Source organism: Nerophis lumbriciformis, linkage group LG02, assembly GCF_033978685.3.
Source record: "Nerophis lumbriciformis linkage group LG02, RoL_Nlum_v2.1, whole genome shotgun sequence".
Taxonomy (NCBI): Eukaryota; Metazoa; Chordata; class Actinopteri; order Syngnathiformes; family Syngnathidae; genus Nerophis; species Nerophis lumbriciformis.
The window spans coordinates 62,392,501-62,416,243 of NC_084549.2; the positions used below are offsets into that span (position 1 = coordinate 62,392,501).

Genomic DNA, 23,743 nt, shown 5'->3' on the forward strand with positions numbered 1-23,743 from the left:
ATGGTAACATCCGAATAAGTTTTTCAACTTGTTTAAGTCGGGGTCCACTTAAATTGGGTGTGTGTGTGTGTGGGGGGGGGGGGTTAGGTTTGGTTGTTATCATCAGTCATCAACAATTGAGAACAGAGAAATGGATATTGAAACAAACTTAGGACTACCACTGGACAAAAGTATTGGGACACTTATACTGGACAAAAGTATTGGGACACTTGGGACTAAAACTTGACAAAAGTATTGGGACACTTAGGACTACCACTGGACAAAAGTATTGGGACACTTGGGACTAAAACTTGACAAAAGTATTGAGACACTTAGGACTACCACTGGACAAAAGTATTGGGACACCTACACTGGACAAAAGTATTGGGACACTTAGGACTAAAACTGGACAAAAGTATTTGGACACTTAGGACTACCACTGGACAAAAGTATTGGGACACTTAGGACTACCACTGGACAAAAGTATTGGGACACTTACACTGGACAAAAGTATTGGGACACTTGGGACTAAAACTTGACAAAAGTATTGAGACACTTAGGACTACCACTGGACAAAAGTATTGGGACACCTACACTGGACAAAAGTATTGGGACACTTAGGACTACAACTTGACAAAAGTATTGGGACACTTAGGACTACCACTGGACAAAAGCATTGGGACACTTACACTGGACAAAAGTATTGGGACACTTGGGACTAAAACTTGACAAAAGTATTGGGACACTTAGGACTAAAACTGGACAAAAGTATTTGGACACTTAGGACTACCACTGGACAAAAGTATTGGGACACTTAGGACTACCACTGGACAAAAGTATTGGGACACTTACACTGGACAAAAGTATTGGGACACTTGGGACTAAAACTTGACAAAAGTATTGGGACACTTAGGACTACCACTGGACAAAAGTATTGGGACACCTACACTGGACAAAAGTATTGGGACACTTAGGACTACAACTTGACAAAAGTATTGGGACACTTGGGACTAAAACTGGACAAAAGTATTGGGACACTTAGGACTACCACTGGACAAAAGTATTGGGACACTTAGGACTACCACTGGACAAAAGTATTGGGACACTTACACTGGACAAAAGTATTGGGACACTTGGGACTAAAACTTGACAAAAGTATTGGGACACTTAGGACTACCACTGGACAAAAGTATTGGGACACCTACACTGGACAAAAGTATTGGGACACTTAGGACTACAACTTGACAAAAGTATTGGGACACTTGGGACCAAAACTGGACAAAAGTATTTGGACACTTAGGACTACCACTGGACAAAAGTATTGGGACACTTAGGACTACCACTGGACAAAAGTATTGGGACACTTACACTGGACAAAAGTATTGGGACACTTGGGACTAAAACTTGACAAAAGTATTGAGACACTTAGGACTACCACTGGACAAAAGTATTGGGACACCTACACTGGACAAAAGTATTGGGACACTTAGGACTACAACTTGACAAAAGTATTGGGACACTTAGGACTAAAACTGGACAAAAGTATTTGGACACTTAGGACTAAAACTGGACAAAAGTATTGGGACACTTAGGACTACCACTGGACAAAAGTATTGGGACACTTAGGACTACCACTGGACAAAAGTATTGGGACACTTACACTGGACAAAAGTATTGGGACACTTGGGACTAAAACTTGACAAAAGTATTGGGACACTTAGGACTACCACTGGACAAAAGTATTGGGACACTTAGGACTACAACTTGACAAAAGTATTGGGACACTTAGGACTAAAACTGGACAAAATTATTGGGACACTTAGGACTAGCACCTGCCATATATGCGGGCCCAACCAACGCTGCTTGCAGCTTTAATTGATCATGTTTCTTAACTGACTTGTCAATAAAATCAAAGTGGAAATAAAAATACAGCTTAACCACTTTAGTCATAATTCTTGCGCTTAAGAAACTTATCTATGACTTCAGCTCAGGACTTCTTCAGTTTGTTTGATATTGTCATTAATGCCACAAGTGGTGGGAACGTGTACTACAACTGAGTAGTGCTGCGGCCCATACGGACCACAACTGAGAAACAGATAGTTTGTCAACCCTATGGTATAAAAAAACACTGCACTCGACATTATGAGAGTTACCCTGCTAGTCTATTTAAGTTGTTCGTGTCCTGCCATTTCGCTGCTTAAAAACGCGACATGCAACTCCCGTCTTCCTCACCAATTGTGCACAAAAGCCTTGGACGTGTCTACTCTCACACACATGCGTCCATAAAAGCACACACCAACAGTCCCCCGGGCGGCCATTTGTCAAGCGGTGAGGAATCTCCAGTCATGCTCTTTAAGTCCGAGCCTCCAACTTCAGGCATTCCTTTGGAAAATTTATGTCCGAGCAGCTGTGGTCTCATCCGCCCCTGTGCGGACCCCGAAGACAACACTGTCCCGGGATTACGAGGGGGATCTAATCCATTACGCACCTCAAGTGAGTCCGCTGGGGAATGGGGAGCGTTGCGGGCATGCTAGCAGCTGCTTGACCGCTACAAACATGTGATAGCGGTGACTATAAAAAGGAGTCGGAGGTGGTTTTGTGCTCCTTTCTTTGATGGCTCAACACGTCGTCCGGTGGTTTTAAAGCCCGGAAGCTCAGGATATGAAAAAGGTGAAAGGCTCCAATTTTAAATAATATTCATGACAGTCGTCAAAGTCCTTGTCCTAACTTCAAGGATCCGTATTGTCATACCAGCACACATAAAACACATGAGACAAAGTTTAGTACACGGTTCCCAGATATAGCCCAAGAACAATGGTATGTACATAATGATTGAAATAGAACAGGATGTAAATGGAGTCGGTGATGAATACCGTATTTTTCGGAATATAAGTCGCACTGGAGTATAAGTCGCACCTGCCGAAAATGCATAATAAAGAGGGAAAAAAACATACATAAGTCGCACTGGAGCCCGGCCAAACTATGAAAAAATCTGCGACTTATAGTCCGAAAAATACGGTATATGTTAATAGTAGAGATGTCCGATAATATCGGCCTGCATATTTTATCGGCCGATAAATGCTTTAAAATGTAATATCGGAAATTATCTGTATCGGTTTCAAGAAGTAAAACCAATTACTTTTTAAAACGCCGCTGTACGGACGTAGACTGAAGCTGTGTGCCTTCATTGTTTTTGTAGCTGTTTTGAGGCATGTTTAAAAAAATTAAAAATAATGCACTTTGTGAAAGTCAAAGTATAGTATTTCCCATTAAAAAAAAACACAACACAATAATGTAAAAACACAACTTTAAGCCACAAAGTATGCGACAGACACAACGGAGGTGAGCGCGGAAAGTTAAAAATGGTGTGATTAAAATAGTGTATTTGTATTGTTGAAAAATTTAAAAAGTTATTTATGACTAAAAAAGATGTCACACTTTACTTAGTTTTCTAACTTTGTTTATTACACCGTTTTCAGCCATTGAGGTCCGTCGCCAAAACCTGTCCTGTGTCACTACCTATGTTCCCTCTAATTTTTCATGTGTGTGAGCAAACGCAAAAACTCATTCAGTGGAGCCCATGTGAGCAACATCAGACGTGCACACTGTGGCTACACCAGCAGCACACCTATCCCAAACCTGACTAAATAACAAGTTCAATCTCCATCCATCCATTTTCTACCGCTTGTCCCTTTCGGGGTCGCAGGGGGTGCTGGAGCCTATCTCAGCTGCATTCGGGCGGAAGGCGGGGTACACCCTGGACAAGTCCCCACCTCATCGCAGAGCTAACACAGATAGACAGACAACATTCTCTTATTATTATAATCAAATGACAGCAGTCATTTCCATGAGGTTATTTTCTAATGTAAGTGTTCAGGCCCACTTACAATGACAATAACAATAACAAAAAATATTGTTTTTCATGAACTGTGTACTTGTATTGTTTGTCTGGGTGGAGGTCCTGCTTTGGAAATAATTTGTACCCCTTTCAGACATTGCATTTAGTTCCCATTAAAACATTCACATGTTGCACAATGAGATGTAAGCAGGGGATCATGTGTACATTCCTGCAACTTCCTGTTTGTAAAAAATATATTTGTATTAATATTTATTTAATATACTAACAGCATTTCATGATTAATATTTATAAATTAAGATTCCTAATAAATGACACTAGAATAAGCACACATTTGATTGGTAAATCATAGTGTAACGACCTGGAATGACACTTTATGTGTGGTGTTGGAGTTGTCCGACTTTTTGTGTGGCTGTAAACGCATCACTGGCTAAGTGCCATATGTGCATGTGTGGGCGCAAGTGAGAAAGAGCGAGAGGCTGCTGTTGATATAACAAAGTTGGTTTTGGTCTGGTTTGTACTGCAGAAAATGACCAGTTTTGCTAGATATCATTTTTTTACTAATGTTTTGGTGATGTGTTTATGGCCGACAATAAAGAGTTTTGCTCAGTAAAGTGATCGATGGAATTCATGTCCTCAAAGCGTCCTGACAGACGTTACAATATTTGAACAATGATGACAAAAACTGTTTTCTCTGTCGTGTCCGTGTGTCGAAAATTGTTATGCGCTTATTTTTTTACTTGATTTTGTGCGTGGCATAGATTTGCCGTGCGCAGAGGACGCTTGAGCAGTGCGCAATTGCACAGGCGCGCGCACCTTAGAGGGAACATTGGTCACTACTGTTGTGTCTGTATATTGTTGGTTTATAGTTGTTGTGTTATGGCTTTATGTAGTGGCTTTTGCAATCATGCTGTAGCTGAAAGTTATAAAGAAATGCAGTGTTCAGTATTAGGTATTTAATTCCTTTTGATATCATTTTGAGGATTATGGCTTATGTAACATTAAACCTTGTTTTTACACGTCTTGCCTGCCTTTTTGGAGGAAATACAATACACAGTAAAGACAGTGGCAATACACCAGTTGCATATTGAGCAACAGCACCCTCTGCTGGTATCAATGTTCATAGCAAAGCCTTGTGAAGCAAAACAGGACCTGAACTGCTTTTGAGCGACTGTTTACATACTGTTGCTTTAAAGTAGTAACAAAGGTAATACTGATCACTATGTAAAATTTTTCCTGCTGCTCACCTGCACACTATTAAAAAGCCGTCCTGGATGGTTCTAAGAGAGTTGACCCAAGAAACGTAAACATTTGCCATATCACTACTGCCACAAAACACCCCGTAAAGGAATAAAAATAACATGTCCGCGGGCATATGTAGACACAGTGCTTCTATATGTCTCGGCCATCTCCGTCTCGGTCCCGGGTGCCTTAAGTACTCTCCAAGATTTTGGACTTGTGTCTGGTTACAAATTGATCTTGGGGAAAAGTGAAATATTTCCTATAAATTCTGCTGCCAAGATATATCCTCTACACAATTTTCCCTTTAAAACTGCCTCACAAAGTTTCACATACTTGGGCGTCCAGGTCACACATACGCTTGCAGAGCTTTATGAAGCCAACTTTGTTCCACTATTGTCTAGAATCCAGGGAGATTTTGATAGCTGGTCCTTTCTAAACTTGTCTACAGTGGCTTGTGTCAACTCTGTTAAAATAAATGTACAAACCCCGTTTCCATATGAGTTGGGAAATTGTGTTAGACCCCGGACTGTTGAACGACTGAAGCTCTACATAAAACAAGAATGGGAAAGAATTCCACTTTCAAAGCTTCAACAATTAGTTTCCTCAGTTCCCAATCGTTTATTGAGTGGTGTTAAAAGAAAAGGTGATGTAACACAGTGGTGAACATGGAAACGGGGTTTGTACAAACCCCGTTTCCATATGAGTTGGGAAATTGTGTTAGATGTAAATATAAAGGGAATACAATGATTTGCAAATCCTTTTCAACCCATATTCAATGTGGAATTTATGAAACTGAAACAATACAAAAAAAATTCCGTTGTAAGTTAACAATATTACAGACACTCGTAAAGGTGTTAGCATATTATCTTATGCTTGATTACATCAGGATAGCACGTACAAATATGCATGAAAACACTCCTACAGACATCACACATGGGGCGATTTAGTAGGTAAGAATTGTTTTAGTTATATTTTGAAACTTACAAACGTGGCTTGGAATGATGAATGAAGAATCCAAACGAGTAGAAAGGCTATGGACGGCTCAAAGATGGAACGGCACTTTCTACTTCCAGTTGAAAGCTCTAAAAAGAAGACCACTTTAGTACCTGCAGTGAGCAAACTCATCCAAAAGATGACGCCGTAGCCCAAACAATACCACACTTCTTCGGTGTCTTTGTTTTGCAATATGGCCGTCAACGAAGAAAAACCCATTGATAAGCTGCACCGTTTTATAAGCCACAGGATTCAAAGCGTAGGAAAAAAGTAGCAATCTATAGTCCGTTATTTACGGTACTTGAAATTTGGGCATATAAATCGATCGACCGTTACACCCCTAACAGTTAAATATCCGTTTTACAAACCCCGTTTCCATATGAGTTGGGAAATTGTGTTAGATGTAAATATAAACGGAATACAATGATTTGCAAATCCTGTTCAACCCATATTCAATTGAATGCACTACAAAGACAACATATTTGATGTTCAAACTCATAAACTTTATTTTTTTTTGGCAAATAATAATTAACTTAGAATTTCATGGCTGCAACACGTGCCAAAGTAGTTGGGAAAGGGCATGTTCACCACTGTGTTACATGGCCTTTCCTTTTAACAACACTCAGTAAATGTTTGGGAACTGAGGAGACACATTTTTTAAGCTTCTCAGGTGGAATTCGTTCCCATTCTTGCTTGATGTACAGCTTAAGTTGTTCAACAGTCCGGGGGTCTCCGTTGTGGTATTTTAGGCTTCATAATGCGCCACACATTTTCAATGGGAGACAGGTCTGGGCTACAGGCAGGCCAGTCTAGTACCCGCACTCTTTTACTATGAAGCCATGTTGATGTGACACGTGGCTTGGCATTGTCTTGCTGAAATAAGCACATAAAAGGTGCTATTGTATCGATTATCGCTTTCCACCAGTGTTTTGTTTTGTTTAGATTTGCCGGGTCAAATTTCCGTCTCCGTTTATTGTGTTTTAATTTTGATTCGCCAAAAGTTTTATCAAATACAAATACTGCCTCAGTTTGCACTCGGACAAGTTTACCGCGAGGGGCTGTCAAAATAAAGACTTCATGGTAAACACTAAGGTGAGTGTAAAGTCAACATTTTTAACTCCAATAAATTAGTTATTTTAGTCTTTGTGAGTCCATGGAAACTTCACTTTTATCTCCCGCTGGATCCACATCGTTCGAGGATGGAGACAGGTTAGCTGTTAGCTTCAAGCTAACCAGCACCCGAGCAGACTCCTCCACCCCAAAAACATACTTTGCAGGTCAAAAAAACGGGGCAATTGTTTGCCTTTTGAAGTGTTAATGTGCGAGGAGTGTTCAAAAGGAGTCTCTTGGAGAAGTGGCGGACAAGTTAGCATCGCTGACAGTGACGTCATCACTGTCATTGTTTACTGAAGCAGAGATGCTGAGTGTGCGTTATGATAAACGCGCATGCGTCGCCAGGCTCTGCTTTTTATCCATAGATTTATTAGATTTAATTTTTTTATTATCTATAGCAGGGGTGTCAAAAGTGTGCCCCGGAGGCCATTTGCCGCCCACAGCTAATGTTTTGAAGGCCCACGGCACATTCTTAAAAATACTATTAAAATAAACAAAAACATAACAAAAGTGAAATAAAAAAGCTTAAAGGGGAACATTATCACAATTTCAGAAGGGTTAAAACCATTAAAAATCATTTCCCAGTGGCTTATTTTATTTTTCAAAGTTTTTTTCAAAATTTTATCCATCACGCAATATCCCTAAAAAAAGCTTCAAAGTGCCTGATTTTAACCATCGTTTAGTACACCCGTCCATTTTCCTGTGACGTCACATAGTGATGCCAACACAAACAAACATGGCGCATAGAACAGCAAGCTATAGCGACATTAGCTCGGATTCAGACTCGGATTTCAGCGGCTTAAGCGATTCAACAGATTACGCATGTATTGAAACGGATGGTTGTAGTGTGGAGGCAGGTAGCGAAAACGAAATTGAAGAAGAAACTGAAGCTATTGAGCCATATCGGTTTGAACCGTATGCAAGCGAAAACGACGAAAACGACACGACAGCCAGCGACACGGGAGAAAGCGAGGACGAATTCGGCGATCGCCTTCTAACCAACGATTGGTATGTGTTTGTTTGGCATTAAAGGAAACTAACAACTATGAACTAGGTTTACAGCATATGAAATACATTTGGCAACAACATGCACTTTGAGAGTGCAGACAGCCCAATTTTCATCAATTAATATATTCTGTAGACATACCCTCATCCGCTATCTTTTCCTGAAAGCTGATCTGTCCAGTTTTGGAGTTGATGTCAGCAGGCCAGGGAAGCTAGGGTCGATATTCTTCTCTTGATCATCTTCGGTGGCATAAGGGACGGTGTGAGCCAAGACATCCAGGGGGTTTAGCTCGCTCGTCTGCGGGAACAAATTGCCGCCATTGCTTGCCGTGCTACCGAGGTCTTTTGTCCCTGAATTGCTCACACACTCTGGCAGATTCAATGGGGGTCTGGCGGCAGATTTCTTTGACTTTATCGTTGGAAATGCATCTGCTTTGAGTGTCGCAGGATATCCACACATTCTTGCCATCTCTGTCGTAGCATAGCTTTCGTCGGTAAAGTGTGCGGAACAAACGTCCAATTTCTTGCCACTTTCGCATCTTTGGGCCACTGGTGCAACTTGAATCCGTCCCTGTTCGTGTTGTTACACCCTCCGACAACACACCGACGAGGCATGATGTCTACAAGGTACGGAAAACAGTCGAAAAAACGGAAAATAACAGAGCTGATTTGACTCGGTGTTTGTAATGTGTTTGAGAAAATGGCGGATTGCTTCCCGATGTGACGTCACGTTGTGACGTCATCGCTCCGAGAGCGAATAATAGAAAGGCGTTTAATTCGCCAAAATTCACTCATTTAGAGTTCGGAAATCGGTTAAAAAAAAAAAAAAGGTATTTTTTCTGCAACATCAAGGTATATATTGACGCTTACATAGGTCTGGTGATAATGTTCCCCTTTAAAGGTGAAATGTAATTTAGAAAAAGTTGCAATGTTGACTAATAAAACAAAGCTGTTTTTTGGGGGGTTTTCAAACAGTCATTGCTCAAAACATAATATTGAATCAAAATCAACGTTATTATTAGAGATAAATGCTTTAAAATGTAATATCGTAAATTATCGGTATCGTTTTTTTATTATCAGTATCGGGGTTTTTTTTTGTTTTTTTTTTATTAAATCAACATAAAAAACACAAGATACACTTACAATTAGTGCACCAACCCAAAAAACCTCCCTCCCCCATTTACACTCATTCACACAAAAGGGTTGTTTCTTTCTGTTATTAATATTCTGGTTCCTACATTATATATCAATATATATCAATACAGTCTGCAAGGGATACAGTCCGTAAGCACACATGATTGTGCGTGCTGCTGGTCCACTAATAGTACTAACCTTTAACAGTTAATTTTACTCATTTTCATTAATTACTAGTTTCTATGTACCGGTAACTGTTTTTATATTGTTTTACTTTCCTTTTTACTCAAAAAAATTATTTTAATTAATTTATCTTATTTTATTTTATTAATTTTGTAAAAAAGGACCTTATCTTCACCATACCTGGTTGTCCAAATTAGGAATAATAATGTGTTAATTCCACGACTGTATATATCGGTATCGGTAATTAAGAGTTGGACAATATCGGAATATCGGATATCGGCAAAAAAGCCATTATCGGACATCCCTAGTTATTATGAATTATTGACCTATCCAAGGTTCCGATTACTTCACATCAAATATTCCACTTTGAAAAACATTTTTGGTGGAAGATTTTGCATATTTTGTGTGTTTGCCATTAAAAACATAGTTTTGTTTGACAAAAATGGGCGGAAAAACAAACAAACAAAAAACCAACATAAAAAAAACTAAAACATTTTGAAATGAGGGATAGATCTGAAGTTGATGTAGACTCCAGGGATTTAAGCGTTAAATATAAAATGTATGTATGCCCTGGCACACCATTATCATCATTTCATGACCGAAGCAAAACACTTTTTACACTTTTATACTGAAATAAATACACCTACAACTTAATAAATAAAAACATAGGAAAAAACTACCAGCAGCGGTAAAGTTCAGATCCATGAAGGAAAGAAGAAAGTGAATGAATGTTTATAAGTGAATACATTTTCATATGCATACACATTTGTTTTGTTGTTTTTTTGTTGTTTTTTTATGAATTAAGTAACGTTTATGACAACCTTTTTCCAAAACACAATATAGAATGTGAGATATAACAGGATAATGCATACGTTTATCTTTTTTTTTCAAAACGCTTACAAAAAAGTAGGACCCCAAAAATTTACTGTGGGACCCATTTTTATGACTTGATGGGGTCCCACATTTTTAAAATTCCTAGAGCCAACACTGATGTCAATAGAGGAGGAAAAAATGCTTTATTTAAATAAATATATTATTTATAAAGCAAGTTCAAGTATCATTGGCACATTTTCACCTAGTCCCGGCGTTGGCACGCATATATCATATATGTGTCCTCTTTTTGGGATTTCACAATATGGTCAGCCTATTCTTGAGACTTTTACGTTCATCCTCTCATAATGGAAATGTCAATCGATTTTCGCGACGATAACTGAATCTGGTAGCAGGGGCCATTTTTTCTAATTTTTAAGGGGTCGCTATTGAGTTATTTTTAAAAAATATCTAATTTGTCGCCGGACCTGATGCACCTGAAAAGGTTGGTGAGTTTTCATGCATATCGTCATCGTGTCAGTTGACGAGGGACAAATAAATGGAGTTTGTTTTTTCTGCCATTAAAATGTCAATATTACTGTCACACGAAAATTACGTCGAGTTCGAAACATTTATCTTTTGCTTACCTCGTCTAGAAGATTCTGTGGTTGCGGTTGAAGTTTTCCAACACTTTTAATGGTTAAGTTTGTTTGGCGTTGATTGGTTGCTCCACAGAATAGTGTATGACGTCATCGTGTCACTTAACGAGGGACAAACAAATTGAGTTTGTTTTTTCTGCCATTAAAATTTCAATATTACTGTCACATGAACATGACGTCGTGTAAGAAACATTTATCTTTTGCTTACCTCGTTTAGAAGATTCTGTGGTTTCCAACACTTTTAATGGTTGAGTTTGTTTGGCGGGACGCCCTCATCGACTTCCGGGTAGTTTGATTAACTAACACAGTCCTTGTTCGTTGACTTAACTCAACCAATGTTGTTTAATTTTTGTGGTTTTTCTGTTTGAAATCTTGTGTCGTCCTCGAGTTACAATGCAGCAAAGTATAAACGGTTCGTTTCAACTGCCATTTTTCTCTTTGCACCTGCTTTCACTTCCTGTATTCCCTCTTTTAAGCCATAAATACCCGGATGTCAGCTTTGGATGCGTTGGATGAAATCATTAAAAAAATAATTTAGTTATTAAGTAGTTGTAGTAATAAAAATCTATTTAAATAAAAATTTTAAAAATACACTAAATCATCTATCTAAACTATAATTTTAAGTTTTTATTGTGCTTGTAGTGATATGCAACAGCATCTTATTGATTCCCTTTAGACCACAGGTGAAGAACTCAAGGCCCGAGGGCCAAATCTGGCCCGCCACATTATTTTAAGTGGCCCGCGAAAGCCTATAAATATGCGTTAATAAAATGCTAAATCTTTTCTTACTAAATATATTTATTTCCCTTTTGACATTGAAAAGCATATACTGCATGCAATTGCATATATTTTAAAATTCAATATTATCAAAATCTAAATATTATGTATTGCAAAAATATTTTTTGTTAAAATAAAGGTAAATACTGTACTTAAATATCTGCTTGACTTATGATTTAAAAACAAATAATCAATCAAATTGTACACTGTAAAATTGACAATAGATTTTACGGTTAAATCCACCAACTGAGTTTTTTACTGTAAAATCAACTTTGGTACTGTTTTTTTCCATATACAGTAAAACACTAAAACATTAAAAAAAACACACAAAAAAAAAACATTGAAACAAGGTAAAAAAAAAAAACTGGCAGCTCTGTTGCATGAATTTTACCGCTAAAAACAGCGGTATTATTTCTCCATTCCATTCCATTTATTCCAGTGGTCCCGGTACCGGTCCGTGGATCGATTGGTACCGGGCCGCACAAGAAATTATAAAAAAAATAATAATTAGTTTTTTTTGTTTTTTATTAAATCAACATAGAAAACACAAGATACACTTACAATTAGTGTACCAACCCAAAAAACCTCCCTCTCATTCACACAAAAGGGTTGTTTATATATCAATATAGATCAATACAGTCTGCAGGGATACAGTCTGTAAGCACACATGATTGTATCTTTTTAAGACCAAAAAATTTTAAAAATGTTTAAATCCCCCCCGGTCCGTGGGACAAATTTTCAAGCGTTGACCGGTCCGCAGTTACAAAAAGGTTGGGGACCACTGATTTATTCCATTTCTTATATGCTATAAAAAACACACTGCTTTCACTGTAACATTCTGGTGACTGAGCTGCCAGCTTTTAAAGTAAAATTTAAAGATTTTGTTTGCAGCTTAATGTATTATATATATACATGTACATTCCTATATTACTCATTGTTAAACGCGGCCCTCTGAGGGCAACCAAAACTGCGATGTGGCCCTCAATGAAAACGAGTTTGACACCTCTGCTTTAGACGGTCAATAGGATGCAATATTCATATCTTAGTAAAGACATTTGTTTTGATAAAGCTGCTGTGTGAAATTTAAGTCCCAGTCATGGGATATGTTCAAATAATGACACAGATATCAGTGAGCCGTAAAAAAGGTACCGGTATGTTTTTATACCAAGTGTCAACCCTTGAGAACACTGCATACAAGTATGAGCACTGCATACAATGTCAAATAAAAATATGGATTCACAGAATCACTTGAAGCAGAGATATCATTTGCATAAAGGAAAAATGGCATACTACATACAGAACTGGTCTTAAGTCCACTACATGGTAAACTTAATTAGAAACATTTTAACAAAGCTATTACAACGCCATTTTACATTAAAATCTGGACTTGTATTTACACTACATGGTTTTAATCCACAGCAGTGAGACTTCTTCTAACTCATCTCTTCTTTGCACGCTTTGACGGCGTCGCGTCTGAATTCTTGTTGGACACTGCCGCCGCTGCTCCTTTTTTCCTGGAGCCTTTTTCTTTGGGATCGTAAAAGGCGTTTCTCAGGAAGCGTGCGGCCGCTCCTTTGTCCAAGCGGGCCGCTTTCTTCTTGTCGGTGATCTCCTTCACTCTGTTCATGTACGTTCGGATTCGCTCCTAAGCAGACACGCAAGCGTCATGTAGCGAATAAACACATCGAGCTGGACAACAGAGCCTATAAAAAATAAAACGTACCAGTTCCTGTTTGACTCCATGATCTCTGGGATTCATGCCCTGTGTGACCAAGTACACTACAAAAAACAACAATGTCAAATAAATGCAGCAAAATACATTCTTTGAAAAATGGTGAGCAGAAGACTTACTCCAGAATAAAGAATTGAGAGTGTAAGCCGACATCAAATCCAGTTTGGCTTGGTCCAGAGGATCCAGCTGTGAACATGTTAACACATCAGTGCAGCCCTTCTCAAAATAATAATAATCAATAATCCTAATTTCCTCATTTTGATGACAAAAAAAATAGTTTTATAATTTGTTGCTTTGTAGGTTGAAGTGTTTTATATATTTCGCTACTGAGGTATGTTACTGTTAAATTTATCATAATTCTTTAGTTTATAATAATAAAAAAATTTCAGTTGGTCCAAAATGTTTTTAATTACATTTTTGGGGATTTTCTTGTCGGTTACAATGTTAAAAACAATGTTATTTGTTATAAGTGGTTCTATATTGCTTTCTTTTTTTGTTTAATATAGCCAGGACTTGTGATCTCGCTAGAAAGATGTCCAGGCATCGAGTAATTGTCTCTGGCCCCCTGCCTGCGAGAGGCAATGATGAGAGATATAGCAGATTAGTCTCGCTTAACAAGTGGCTGGCTAGCTTCTGTAGACAACAGGGACTAACGTTTATTGATAATTGGCCCTCTTTCTGGGGCAAACCAGGCTTGCTGATGAGGGACGGCCTTCACCCTAACCAGGAAGGCGCCATCATCCTGTCTAAGAACATAGACTACTGTTTAAGTCACATTTGACTAACTACACTAGAGCAAGCCCGGTCACAGGCAATTACAGAGCCTGCTAGTCCGGGTGAGGAGTCAGTTAAGCTAGAACTAGCCAGCACCAGGCTGGATAATTCCTGTACGCATAGCAATTTTCTTAGAATAACACACAACTCACATAATGTGTTTTCTGTTGTGAATGTGTCCGGGGTAGAAATGCATTCTACTGAGGTGGCAAATCATGATGCGTTCAGTCGATCGCAGCATCAAGCAAACAATCTGAAAATTCCCGTCGTATCAATTCCTAGATATGGTCGAAACTATTTAAAGTGCACTACGTATAATAAACGCAACATTATTAATATTTCTACTACGGATAATTTAAACAAAAACTCGTCAAAACAGCCCAATACTTATAATATGGGCTTTTTAAACATAAGATCATTGTCTCCCAAAACGTTATTAGTTAATGAGGTCATTAGAGACAACAATCTTAACGTCATTGGTCTTAGCGAAACCTGGCTCAAACCAGACGAATTTTTTGCCCTAAATGAGGCATCTCCTCCTAACTATACGAATGCGCATATTGCCCGTCCCCTTAAAAGGGGTGGGGGGGTCGCACTAATATACAATGAAAACTTTAACCTTACCCCTAACCTAAATAATAAATACAAATCGTTTGAGGTGCTTACTATGAGGTCTGTCGCACCGCTGCCTCTCGATATGGCTGTTATCTACCGCCCCCCAAGGCCCTACTCGGACTTTATTAATGAATTCTCAGAGTTCGTTGCTGATCTTGTGACGCACGCAGACAATATAATCATAATGGGGGACTTTAATATCCATATGAATACCCCATCGGACCCTCAGTGCGTGGCGCTCCAGACTATAATTGATAGCTGTGGTCTTACACAAATAATAAATGAACCTACGCATCGCAACGGCAATACGATAGATCTAGTGCTGGTCAGGGGTGTCACCACCTCCAAAGTTATGGTACTCCTGTATACTAAAGTAATGTCCGATCATTACCTTATAAAATTCGAAGTTCTGACTCATTGTCAACAAACTAATAATAATAATAACTGCTATAGCAGCCGCAACATTAATGCTACCACAACGATGACTCTTGCTGACCTACTGCCTTCGGTAATGGCACCATTCCCAAATTATGTCGGCTCTATTGATAACCTCACTAACAACTTTGACAATGCCCTGCGCAAAACCATTGATAGTATAGCACCGCTAAAACAAAAAAGGGCCCCTAAAAGGCGCACCCCATGGTTTACAGAGGAATCCAGAGCTCATAAATTATCATGTAGAAAGTTGGAACGCAAATGGCGCGCGACCAAGCTTGAGGTTTTCCATCAAGCATGGAGTGATAGTTTAATAACGTATAAACGCATGCTTACCTTAGCTAAAGCTAAATATTACTCAAATCTCATCCGCCTCAACAAAAACGACCCTAAATTTTTGTTTAGTACAGTAGCATCGCTAACCCAACAAGGGACTCCTCCCAATAGCTCCACCCACTCGGCAGATGACTTTATGAATTTCTTTAATAAGAAAATTGAACTCATTAGAAAGGAGATTAAAGACAACGCATCCCAGCTACAACTGGGTTCTATGAACACAGATACAACTGTATCTACGACGGATACTGCAATACAAAATAGTCTCTCTCTTTTTGATGAAATAACATTAGAGGAACTATTACAGCGTGTAAGTGGGATAAAACAAACAACATGTTTACTTGACCCACTTCCTGGTAAACTTATCAAGGAGCTTTTTGTATTATTAGGTCCATCAGTGCTAAATATTATAAACTTATCACTTTCCTCTGGCACTGTTCCCCTAGCATTCAAGAAAGCGGTTATTCATCCTCTGCTCAAAAGACCTAACCTTGATCCTGACCTCATGGTAAACTACCGACCGGTGTCCCACCTTCCCTTTATTTCGAAAATCCTCGAAAAAATTGTCGCACAGCAGCTAAATGAACACTTAGTGTCTAACAATCTCTGTGAACCTTTTCAATCCGGTTTCAGGGCAAATCACTCTACGGAGACAGCCCTCGCAAAAATGACTAATGATCTACTGCTAACGATGGATTCTGATGCGTCATCTATGTTGCTGCTTCTTGATCTTAGCGCTGCTTTCGATACCGTCGATCATAATATTTTATTAGAGCGTATCAAAACACGTATTGGTATGTCAGACTTAGCTTTGTCGTGGTTTAACTCTTATCTTACTGACAGGATGCAATGCGTCTCCCATAATAATGTGACCTCGGACTATGTTAGGGTAACGTGCGGAGTCCCTCAGGTTTCGGTTCTTGGCCCTGCACTCTTTAGTATGTACATGCTGCCGCTAGGCGACATCATACGCAAATACGGTGTTAGCTTTCATTGTTATGCTGATGACACCCAACTCTACATGCCCCTAAAGCTGACCAACACGCCGGATTGTAGTCAGCTGGAGGCGTGTCTTAATGAAATTAAACAATGGATGTCCGCGAACTTCTTGCAACTCAACGCCAAGAAAACGGAAATGCTGATTATCGGTCCTGCTAAACACCGACATTTATTTAATAATACCACCTTAACATTTGACAACCAAACAATTACACAAGGCGAATCAGTAAAGAATCTGGGTATTATCTTCGACCCAACTCTCTCGTTTGAATCACACATTAAGAGTGTTACTAAAACGGCCGTCTTTCATCTCCGTAATATCGCTAAAATTTGTTCTATTTTATCCACTAGCGACGCTGAGATCATTATTCATGCGTTCGTTACGTCTCGTCTTGACTACTGTAACGTATTATTTTCGGGTCTCCCTATGTCTAGCATTAAAAAATTACAGTTGGTACAAAATGCGGCTGCTAGACTTTTGACAAGAACAAGAAAGTTTGATCATATTACGCCTATACTGGCTCACCTGCACTGGCTTCCTGTGCACTTAAGATGTGACTTTAAGGTTTTACTACTTACGTATAAAATACTACACGGTCTAGCTCCGTCCTATCTTGTCGATTGCATTGTACCATATGTCCCGGCAAGAAATCTGCGTTCAAAGAACTCCGGCTTATTAGTGATTCCCAGAGCCCAAAAAAAGTCTGCGGGCTATAGAGCGTTTTCTATTCGGGCTCCAGTACTATGGAATGCCCTCCCGGTAACAATTAGAGATGCTACCTCAGTAGAAGCATTTAAGTCCCATCTTAAAACTCATTTGTATACTCTAGCCTTTAAATAGCCCCCCTGTTAGACCAGTTGATCTGCCGTTTCTTTTCTTTTCTCCTCTGCTCCCCTTTTCCTTGAGGGGGGGGGGGCACAGGTCCGGTGGCCATGGATGAAGTGCTGGCTGTCCAGAGTCGGGACCCGGGGTGGACCTCTCGCCTGTGCATCGGCTGGGAACATCTCTGCGCTGCTGACCTGTCTCCGCTCGGGATGGTGTCCTGCTGGCCCCACTATGGACTGGACTCTTACTATTATGTTGGATCCACTATGGACTGGACTCTCACAATATTATGTCAGACCCACTCGACATCCATTGCTTTCGGTCTCCCCTAGAGGGGGGGGTTACCCACATATGCGGTCCTCTCCAAGGTTTCTCATAGTCATTCACATCGACGTCCCACTGGGGTGAGTTTTTCCTTGCCCTTATGTGGGCTTTGTACCGAGGATGTCGTTGTGGCTTGTGCAGCCCTTTGAGACACTTGTGATTTAGGGCTATATAAATAAAGATTGATTGATTGATTGATTTACTTTAATGTTAACAAGGATACAATGTTCTGCAGAGGTGTATTTATAAAATTTTTAGCCAGCACTTTTTTTTCTGCGCTTTGCACCCTGCGGCTTGTAAAATGGTGCAGCTAATTTATGGATTTTTCTTCGTTAACGACCGTAATGTTTTGTGTTCAATAGTTTTCATCAACCCCACACAGAGATATGTATCGTGTATCGTGACATGGCCTAAAAATATTGAGATATTAATAAAAGGCCATATCGCCCAGCCTTAGTTTAAATATACAAAATATATAGTTTTGATATTTATTTTACATTAAATCATTTTTAACAATGACCCCTGGATACATCGACTTTTCAGCAGTTCTTGGTTAAAGAAACAAACTCAGATTATGTTTTGTGTGTGCTGGAATCGTCCTACCTTTTGCATCAGCTCATTCCTGGGCATTGACATCAGTTTGTCCAACATGTTTTTGACAGTAGAAACAGACGAGTCAAACCCCTTCAACTGATCATCTATCTCGTAAGGGTAATCGTCCATTTTGTCATCAGCCGCCATTGTTCTAGAACATTATAAATACATTTATTATTATTACCGTGTGGACTTGCACTGCTAAAGCTATACATTAGCATTTTAGAAAATATCCAACTTTAGGCAGAAATGTAACAATATCCGGGCCATGTGCTATTTATACATACCTGTCAAGCCACACAAGGTTAAGTTAAACGTCATTTGTGATAAAAAGAAGTTTATATTTACCTTTAACTATGCTAGTTTGCTAGCGGCGTTTCTTTATAGCCCACGCTTCAACAGACCGGAAGTGACGTTACAGAAAGGAAGCAATGACTTTTCTTGGGCTATACTGCCCCCTGTGGTTGGGAGGGACAATTTATTACCCGTTATTCGGTCTTTCGCGTTGCAATACCACAATTTATATTAGTAACGTTTCATTATACATTTTCGCAGGTGTTCGTACAAACATATTAAAGATGAACTGCGGATAATCTAATTTCTTAGTAAAAAAAAAAATGTTTTATAGAGAACTACTCAATGTGTCCAGCAGGTGGGAGTAACGCTCTGGGTAGAATGAAGGTGTGTTGGCATAGACAAGACGTCTAAAGCAGTGGTCCCCAACCACCGGGCCGCACAAGAAATTAAAAATAATAATAATAATAATAATTTTTATTTTTTTATTTTTTATTATTAAATCAACATAAAAAAACACAATATATACATTATATATCAATATAGATCAATACAATCTGCAGGTATACAGTCCGTAAGCACACATGATTGTATTTCTTTATGAAAAATAATCAGTTTTCAGACTGTCAATGTTTAAAAAATAATAATGAAAAACAATGTTGCTATAAATGATTAATCTATTAAAGGCTCCAATTACTTGACATCAAAACCGCAGCTAACTTTTTAAAGGCCATGGCACATTTTAAAAATACTATTACAAAAAATATATAAAAAGTGAGGGCCTTATGGATCCCTGTAGCCTTTAGTCTGATTTTTTTTTTTCAAACTGTCACTGTTCAAAAAATAATAATGAATGACAAACAATGTTGTTATAAATGATTTACCTATTAAGCGCTACAATTACTTGACATCAAATACTCCACTTTGAACAGTTTTTGAGGGCAAATATTACATATGTTGTGTTTTAGCCATAAACAAGGGGGTTTTCTTTGACAAAAACAGTGCAAAACAGTAAAAAAAAAAAAAAAAAAGATGATTAAGAAGAAGAAAGAAATAAGAAAGAAAATGTATGTCAACATACATTTCGTTACCATTTTTACATATGTTAAGGTGAATACCTTAGGTCTATTTTTTCATGCTGTCATTGTTAAAAAAAATTATAATTAATGACAAACTATGTTGTTATACATTATTCACCTATAAAAGGCTACAATTACTTGACATCAAATATTCCACTTTGAACAGTTCTTGATGGCAAATACATATTTTATGTTTTTGCCATTAAAAATGGGGTTGCCTTTGACAAAAGCAGCGTATAACAGTAAAAAAAAAAAAAAAAGATGATGAAGAAGGAGAAAGAAATAAGAAATAATATTTATGTCAACAGTTAGATCTGAAGTTGATCTTTAGATATTTTAGCACTGAAAGAAAAACTACTTTTAACACTTCAATGATAGACCCTTTTGGGTATCATCTGATTTTTTTTAATTCTCATTTTCTAAAAATAGTACTGAGTCAAAAACAACATTGTTATAATGCTCCAATGAAAGGCTCCAATTACTAACATCAAATATTCCACTTTGAACAGATTTTTGGGGGAAATTGTTGCATATTTTGTGTTTTTTACATAAAATAAAATAGGGTTTTCTTTGACAAAAAGGGCATAAAACATTAAAAATAAACTTTATGTCAATGGATAGATCTGAAGTTGATCTTCAGATATTTTAGTATTAAAAGTAAAACGTTTAACACTTGAATGACTTAAGACCTTAAATCTTTTTTTAAGCTGTCATTGTTAAAAAAAAAAAAACAATAATAATGAATGACAAACAACATTGTTATAAATTACTTGCCTTTTAAAGGCTCCAATTACAGACATCAAATATTGCACTTTGAACAGTTTTTTGGGGGGAAAATATTACATACTTTGTGTTTTTGACATAAAATAAAACAGGGTTTTCGTTTACAAAAAGGGCATAAAACATTAAAAATAAACTTTATGTCAATGGATAGATCTGAAGTTGCTCTTTAGATAGTTTACCATTAAAAGTACAAAAATATATACTTTTAACACTTGAATGACCTTAAGTCTATTTTTTTAAGCTGTCGTTCAAAAAATAATAATGAATCAAAAACAATGTTGTTATAAATTATTTACCTATTAAAGGTTCCAATTACTTGACATCAAATATTCCACTTTTAACAGTTTTTTGGGGAAAATATTGCATATTTTGTGTTTTTGGCATAGAATAAAATAGGGTTTTCTTTGACAAAAAGGGTATAAAACATTAAACATAAACTTTATGTCAATGGATAGACCTGAAGTTGATCTTCAGATATTTTAGCATTAAAAGTAAAAAACAACTTTTAACACTGGAATGACTTAAGTAAGACCTTAAGTCAATTTTTTAAGCTGTCATTGTAAAAAAAAATAATAATAATGAATGACAAACAATGTTGTTATAAATTATTCACCTATTAAAGGCTCCAATTACTTGACATCAAATAGTCCACTTTGAACAGTTTTTGGGGGAGAAAAGGTTGCAAATTTTATGTTTTTGCCATTAAAATAGGGTTTCTTTGAAAAAAAAGGCATAAAACTGTAAAAATAAACAATAAACCTTTATGTCAATGGATAGATCTGAAGTTAGTCTATAGATGGATTAAAAGAAAACAACCAAAAAAAGACTTGACACTTTAATGGCTTAGACCCTTTTAGGTCCCTAGAACCTGAAGTCTATTTTTTTAAACTGTCATTGTCCAAAAAAATAGCGATGAATCAAAAACAATAAGGCATAATATATTTACCTATTAAAGGCTCCAATTACTTGAAATCAAATAGTCCACTTTGAACTGTTTTTTTTGGGAAAATAGAAAAAAACTGTCATTGTTCAAAAAATAATAACGAATAAAAAACAATAAGGTATAATATATCAAAGGACCTGAAGTCAATTTTTTTCAACTGTCATTGTTCAAAAAATATTAATGAATAAAAAACAATAAGGTGTAATATATTCACCTATTAAAGGATCCAATTACTTGACATCAAATAGTCCACTTTGAACAGTTTCTTGGGGGGAAATATTCCATATTTTGTGTTTTTGCAATTAAAAAAACAGGCTTTTTTGACAAAAAGGGCAAAAAAACAGTATACCAAAAAAACTAATTTAAAACTTTATGTCAACAAATAGATCTGAAGTTGATCTTTAGATATTTTAGTATTGAAAGAAAATAAAAACTTTTGACACTCAAATGACTTAAGACCTGAAGTAAAACAATTTTAACTGTCATTATCAAAAAGAAAGAACTTGAATACACCTCAAAATAATAATGAATAAAAAACAATAAGGTGTAATATATATTCACCTATTAAAGGATCCAATTACTTGACATCAAATAGTCCACTTTGAACAGTTTTTGGGGAGAAAAGGTTGCATATTTTATGTTTTTTCCATTAAAAATAGGGTTTTCTTTGACAAAAAAGGCATAAAACTGTAAAAATAAACAATAAACCTTTATGTCAATGGATAGATCTGAAGTTAGTCTATACATGTTTTAGCATTGAAAGTAAACAACCAAAAAAAAGACCCGGGACCTTACGCATTCACCAAAATTCATACTTGCCAACCCTCCCGGATTTTCCGGGAGACTCCCGAAATTCAGCGCCTCTCCCGAAAACCTCCCGGGACAAATTTTCTCTCGAAAATCTCCCGAAATTCAGGCGGAGCTGGAGGCCACGCCCCCTCCAGCTCCATGCGGACCTGAGTCCGCTTTCCCACGATATAAACAGTGTGCCTGCCCAAACACATTATAACTGTAGAATGATCGAGGGCGAGTTCTTGGTTTCTTATGTGGGTTTATTGTTAGGCAGTTTCATTAACGTCCTCCCAGCGCGGTAACAACACACAACAACAGCAGTCATGTTTTTGTCTACCGTAAAGCAGTTCGTCTGCCGTAAACAGCAATGTTGTGACACTCTTAAACAGGACAATACTGCCATCTATAACATCAATAACATATACGGCTTTTAGAGAGTGCAGTGCACAACTGCGCACACAACAAGGAGACGAAGCAGAAGAACGAGGAAGATACAGCCATGGCGACGACGAGTAAGATGAAGAAATACGCTTTGTTGCACCTTTCCTGCCTGAGTCCGGCGATTAGTTGCAAATCTTGCTTTATTGAATGCTTGCACACAGCCAATCCAACACGAAACAAACTAGTCCCCACCTGCACTCACGCTACCGCTCCCTCTCTTCTCTCGCCCACACACTCACTGACGTCACTCACCTCACATGCTCACCTACTAAAGGGCCACACACACACACATACGCTACTCTCATAACAGCTTGTAAGTTCCAGGCCGCAGCTGCGATTGGACCTGGATAGCCTCCGGGAAAAAGTAGTGGACTACCAAGTGCTTGGCACTGAAGATCTTCCTCAGGAAGCAAAGATTGACCGGTTTTGGGCCATGCTAGGGAGAGATGGAAGATTCCAGACTCTAATGCAATTGATGAAAGCACTTTTGTGCGTGCCACACATCAATGCATCATAAAGAGAGGGTGTTCAGCATGGTTAGAAAAATAGTGACAGAATAGAACAAGGATGGACAATTCAACCCTTAACTCAACAATGAGTAGATGAGTGTTATGTGTGTGTATATGTGTAAATAAATGAACACTAAAATTCAAGTATTTCTTTTATTTATATATACATATATATATATAATAAAATATATATATATATATATATAGCTAGAATTCATTGAAAGTCAAGTATTTCTTATATATATATATATATATATGAAATACTTGACTTGGTGAATTCTAGCTGTAAATATACTCCTCCCTTCTTAACCACGCCCCTAACCACGGCCGCCCCACCCCCGACCACGCCCACCCCACCCCCCGAAATCGGAGGTCTCAAGGTTGGCAAGTATGCCAAAATTGAGGGTGGCCCTAATGGTTACAATAAATATTGTATTGATTTTGAAAATGAAAAATACCATGCTTCAATTTTTTAGTGTGTTGCCCTCAGTGGAAAAAGTTTGGACACCCCTGGCA

At 37.9% G+C, this 23,743-nt stretch overlaps 1 protein-coding gene and 1 long non-coding RNA gene across 4 annotated transcripts in view; both read right to left on the reverse strand.

The window, feature by feature from the left end:
* The window catches only part of LOC133614286 (uncharacterized), a 99,923-nt gene extending 88,495 nt beyond the window's left edge, over window positions 1-11,428 (reverse strand). For both annotated transcript variants that reach the window (XR_009816562.1, XR_009816560.1), the window contains exons 1-2: window positions 11,183-11,428; window positions 10,963-11,075 (exon numbers count right to left, since the gene is read on the reverse strand). This is a non-coding gene — a long non-coding RNA (uncharacterized lncRNA). The remainder of the gene's footprint in view (window positions 1-10,962; window positions 11,076-11,182) is intronic.
* A 1,463-nt stretch (window positions 11,429-12,891) lies between these two features.
* On the reverse strand, window positions 12,892-18,836 carry c1d (C1D nuclear receptor corepressor). 2 transcript variants are annotated; one of them, XM_061972278.1, is made up of 5 exons: window positions 18,735-18,836; window positions 18,396-18,537; window positions 13,603-13,669; window positions 13,475-13,530; window positions 12,892-13,396 (listed from the first exon to the last, which is right to left on the reverse strand). In XM_061972278.1, exons 2-5 carry the CDS (start codon window positions 18,531-18,533, stop codon window positions 13,190-13,192), a joined length of 468 nt encoding a protein of 155 aa, XP_061828262.1. In that variant the 5' UTR covers window positions 18,534-18,537; window positions 18,735-18,836; the 3' UTR covers window positions 12,892-13,189. The 2 variants fall into 2 exon arrangements, with proteins under 2 accessions (XP_061828262.1, XP_061828346.1); XM_061972362.1 differs by having other exon boundaries at window positions 18,674-18,755.
* Window positions 18,837-23,743: the final 4,907 nt, after the last annotated feature.

Bases quoted from the DNA above. Each gene is read 5' to 3' on its own strand.
- c1d (XM_061972278.1), bottom strand. From the start codon at position 18,533: ATGGCGGCTGATGACAAAATGGACGATTACCCTTACGAGATAGATGAT. The intron at 13,670-18,395 runs GTAGGACGATTC...ACATGTTCACAG, and splicing joins GGAATGAGCTGATGCAAAAG to CTGGATCCTCTGGACCAAGC. The intron at 13,397-13,474 runs GTACGTTTTATT...GTGTCTGCTTAG, and splicing joins ATGGAGTCAAACAGGAACTG to GAGCGAATCCGAACGTACAT.